General features: G+C 42.1%; 1 protein-coding gene across 2 annotated transcripts; it reads left to right on the top strand.

The window, feature by feature from the left end:
* The first annotated feature begins 215 nt into the window (after window positions 1-215).
* Window positions 216-2,360, top strand: LOC105926832 (E3 ubiquitin-protein ligase NEURL3). 2 transcript variants are annotated; one of them, XM_036143545.1, is made up of 4 exons: window positions 216-401; window positions 996-1,502; window positions 1,623-1,763; window positions 1,865-2,360. In XM_036143545.1, the coding sequence occupies exons 1-4, from the start codon at window positions 371-373 to the stop codon at window positions 2,083-2,085; spliced, it is 900 nt and encodes a 299-aa protein (XP_035999438.1). In that variant the 5' UTR covers window positions 216-370; the 3' UTR covers window positions 2,086-2,360. The 2 variants fall into 2 exon arrangements, with proteins under 2 accessions (XP_035999438.1, XP_021172616.2); XM_021316941.2 differs by lacking the exon at window positions 216-401 and adding an exon at window positions 512-615.
* The last annotated feature ends 1,656 nt before the right edge of the window (window positions 2,361-4,016 follow it).

The following is a 4,016-nucleotide window of genomic DNA, read 5'->3' as shown; positions in this document are numbered from 1 at the left end:
TTGTTTTGTATAAATGAGTGTACAACAGTGCTATCTAGTGGCCAATAGTTATAAACTGCAGTTAAAACATGATCCACCTTTGCTCATTTCGTCATTTGTACCCTTGGCAAATCATAATCTAGTGTATTACCAGGGCCAAATACAAATACATGACATTTTTTTCTTTTGGTCTGTCTTAAAACATCCAAATAGATTTATTGATGTGAATTCTTGAAGAAATTTTGCAAGGCACTGTTGGTTTTTACATACCAGTGTGACAAGTTGCTGGCTTTATGTGTTTTTAAATCACCTGTGTGTCATGTCTAAGCCAGACAGTCAAGACCACAAGTCCCCAATCCGTTTAAGGAAGCTGACTGACTACTGATTGAAGATGAGGAAAGAGAACGACAACAAGACACCTGGTAAGATTTCTACAAGTTGCTATGAGGGGACATTTAGGACATGTTTATCAAATAGGGAAACGATGAAGAACATTTCCAGTATTGAGCGCCGTTCGTGACATGATCCCTGGAGCAATAAATGACGTAGGCTTGCGCTGCGAATTATTGCGGACGAGTCACTCTTAGGTCCAACAGCTGCACAAACCACACAGCTTGCCTTCCTTCAAACGTTTCAGTGAGTGCTCACCGTTTCACACTCAGGATGTGATCAATGTTTTGAGATGCTCTATGTCTGTTAATATAGAGAGAGTGAGAATCTGTATTAAGCTGCTCTGGTACTTACAGGAGCAGCTGGCTCCGTCTCTGTTCTCAGTTCTCTTGCTGTTAACTCAACTTTAAAATCCTTCTCAAAACTAACCGTCGCAGCTTTCGGCTGTGCACAGAAACAGGAGCAAAGGCTCTTCCTTTTCTCATCTAACCGGCCGAGTCTGGTCTGTTTGGAGTGTGTTTCTGGTGGAGGACATGGAGGTCATATATTTCCAGTGCAGATTCTTCCATGGTGTGCAGGTTGATGCTCTTACATAAAGGTATAATGATGGTCTGGTTTCGCTGCAGCTCCAAAAATGCAGCACAGCTGTAGCTGTCCTTGCCTCGGCCCCCTGACCTTCCATCCTCAAGCTGTGGGAGACATGATCCGTCTGAGCGAGGGCCTTCGATGTGCGGAGAGAACTGAAGAAACCTTCAGAGACGGCGTCGTGTTCAGCAACCGCCCTGTGAGCATCAACGAGCGGGTCCGGGTGCTGGTGCAGAAGAAGGTGGCACACTGGAAAGGGGCGCTGCGTGTAGGCTTCACCAACGTGCCGCCATCAGCCAGGACTTTACCTCTGCCCTGCATGGCCATGCCTAACCTCACCAACACCCAGGGGCACTGGGCCTGTCCTGTGCCCGAGTCCTGCTGTCAGGAAGGTTCGGTGCTGGAGTTCTGGGTCTCTCCTCGTGGACGCTTACATTATATGGCCAACAACGACGGGAAGCGTACACTAGCAATAGAAGTGGACCTCAGCCTGCCTCTCTGGGCCATGATTGATGTATACGGGCAGACGTGCTCCATCTTCCTCCTAGGTAACTTTAACACACCTACATTAAGTTTAACTCACAGCTTGTTTTTGTTGTTTTCTGTTGACCAAGCCTGTAACATACTTTAAAAATACCGACAGTTCTCTGAATGATTCCCTGCTACAGGTTCTGAGAAAAAGGGAACGCTTTTCAACAGAACATCCTGTCCTGCACCTGAACCTCCCATCAGAATCAGTCCTGATTATACTGAACCCAGTGAAAACTCTGATGCGGGCGTTTCATGCTCAAGCAGGGAAATCCGAGCAGGTTTGTCTCCTGTCGACATCATCTGATTTATTTCTCAATAAAGAGGAGTATGGAGTCATTCTGACTTCTTCTATCTGCTAACATCTCTCCTCTGTTGGCAGGTTTCAGCTGTGTGGTGTGCCTGGAACAAGAGGCTGAAATCAAACTGCCCTGTGGGCACCGATGTCTCTGCGCTCTCTGCTCCACCAGGGTCCTGGCACAGTTTGGTAGATGCCCGCTGTGTCGAGAGGAGATAAACAATATTTTTTATGGGGGTGGAGACTCTTTGGGAGCTGGCTTGTCTCTGAACCTGAGTCCAGAAGCATTAGACGCAAACTGCTGAGAGACGCAAACTGCTGAGAGACTGTAACAAAGAAAATGCCACAGATGGCGCCTATAATATAGAATGCGTTGATATTATTCTGCTGAGAAGCCAACCAGACTGTTGAACTGCTGAACTATAAACCGGACTCTGTACCACATTCGCATATTTGCACATTTGCACATTTGCATCACTGCACCTCTATCTAGCACTACAAATGCTGACGAACTCTTAGTTTCTAAATGCATTCTTGCACAAATACCCTTTGCACAATCAATTATGCACATACAAATGGTTTTAAAAATACTCACCTGTACACTGTGATCGCACACTGTCTCTTTCTCCTGCATTGTTTACATTTCAATTGTTTACTTTTAAATCACTGCTGCACCTTATACTGTAATTTACTGTAATTTACAAGCTGTATGCAACGAAATTTCGTTCTGTACACACTCTGTGCATACAAAATGACAAATAAAGTTGTCTAAGTCTAAGTCTAAATCAAAAAAGGAGCTTTTAAAGCTGCGAATATGGAAACATGATGCTTGTTCAACGTGAGAACTTCTGGGTTTCTGATATTTTTGTGTGTATGTGAATAAAATGGAGTGTATTTCTTTAAATTCCTTCTCTAGGGAGTACATTTGTCAGATCAAGAATGTTTTTATTATTAATTATGTAAAATGTGCTCTTAAAAGGGACAGTTTATACAGCATGAATCTCTTAAGTTGATTTTCTTATGCTACCAGAATAATTATCAAAAATATTGGAAGTTGATTCCCCATCTTGGATGTGAAATGAACTCACTTCCACACTTAGTGTATTCACTTTGTTGTGAGTAAAAGCACATAGATCTGACCTTTTACCCAGAAAAGCCGCTTTTGCCAAGTCCCTTTAAATTATTGTTGATGGACTTTTTAGATTTAGCTACAACAAACTCCTATCCAACGTAAACCGTGTCCCAAAGATTCAGAATATAAATTATTTTATGACTAATATTTTAAAGCCCACTGTCATCTCTGAATGTCTGTCAACATTTGACAGAATGCTCTTATATTATTTTTAAACATTTCAGCAAATTTTGACATCCAGAAAGCTCTTAAAACAGTTAATGGTTTATCATAACACTCAATATTAGCTAATTCATTATTATTTACAGAGTACTCATTATACCAGATCCAACATAAAGTGGGTGTTCTCAGTGCAGCCACGTAAACGGTTAAAATTAATTCAGAAGCCCAACTGCTGCTGGTGATGCAAGGACAGATCTGCATCATCAACATTTGATCCAGTGCTGAATATTTCATTAAATACAGGCTGGCTCGTGATTTGCTGTATGTGCGTTAAGAAAAAGCTGAATTCATCTTCTCTTTCTCACACTACAAGTAGCTGCATTAAAATCCCTCTTCACTACATTGGCTTTAAGGAAGGAATCCTTGATTTTTAGTTGTTTGTTGATCTTTTGGTAAAAAATCACAATCTATAAATCTGATCTTTGTGCATGTACACCCCACATGTTTGGAGGTGGGGGTGTTTTCGGGCTGCAGAATGGGATGCGCTTCAGAGAAGTGAATTTAAAAATATTCAAAAGGTCTGCTTTGTTTTTTTTATAACAGATCAAAACTTCAAGACTTTCACAGTTGTATTGATCCTATGCAGTTCTTGGTAACCAGTATGTTTCTAACATGTAAACGTCTAATAGTACAGAATCACTATAAAATTATCCCTGAAGCACTCTGCGCTTTTGGCTGGGCTGCTTTTGAATTGATTTTTCAGTGTAATTACACTGACTGACCAGAGGGTAGCAGTGTGTGTTTAATACAGTGAAATGAAGAGGCTCATGGATCCAGACAGACATACAACAGATGACTGTCCACTGCGGTGGTCACAGTGCATTGAAGGAATGAAAGCCTTTTTGGCAGCAGCTGGGAACCCACAGGTCAGCAGGGCTACGG

The sequence above is a fragment of the Fundulus heteroclitus genome, chromosome 12, assembly GCF_011125445.2.
Source record: "Fundulus heteroclitus isolate FHET01 chromosome 12, MU-UCD_Fhet_4.1, whole genome shotgun sequence".
In the NCBI taxonomy this organism is placed as follows: Eukaryota; Metazoa; Chordata; class Actinopteri; order Cyprinodontiformes; family Fundulidae; genus Fundulus; species Fundulus heteroclitus.
Note: the sequence above shows the minus strand (reverse complement) of the source record. Positions and strands in the feature narration are given on the sequence as shown.

Bases quoted from the DNA above. Each gene is read 5' to 3' on its own strand.
- LOC105926832 (XM_036143545.1), top strand. From the start codon at position 371: ATGAGGAAAGAGAACGACAACAAGACACCTG. The intron at 402-995 runs GTAAGATTTCTA...GTTTCGCTGCAG, and splicing joins GAACGACAACAAGACACCTG to CTCCAAAAATGCAGCACAGC. The intron at 1,764-1,864 runs GTTTGTCTCCTG...CTCTGTTGGCAG, and splicing joins AAGCAGGGAAATCCGAGCAG to GTTTCAGCTGTGTGGTGTGC.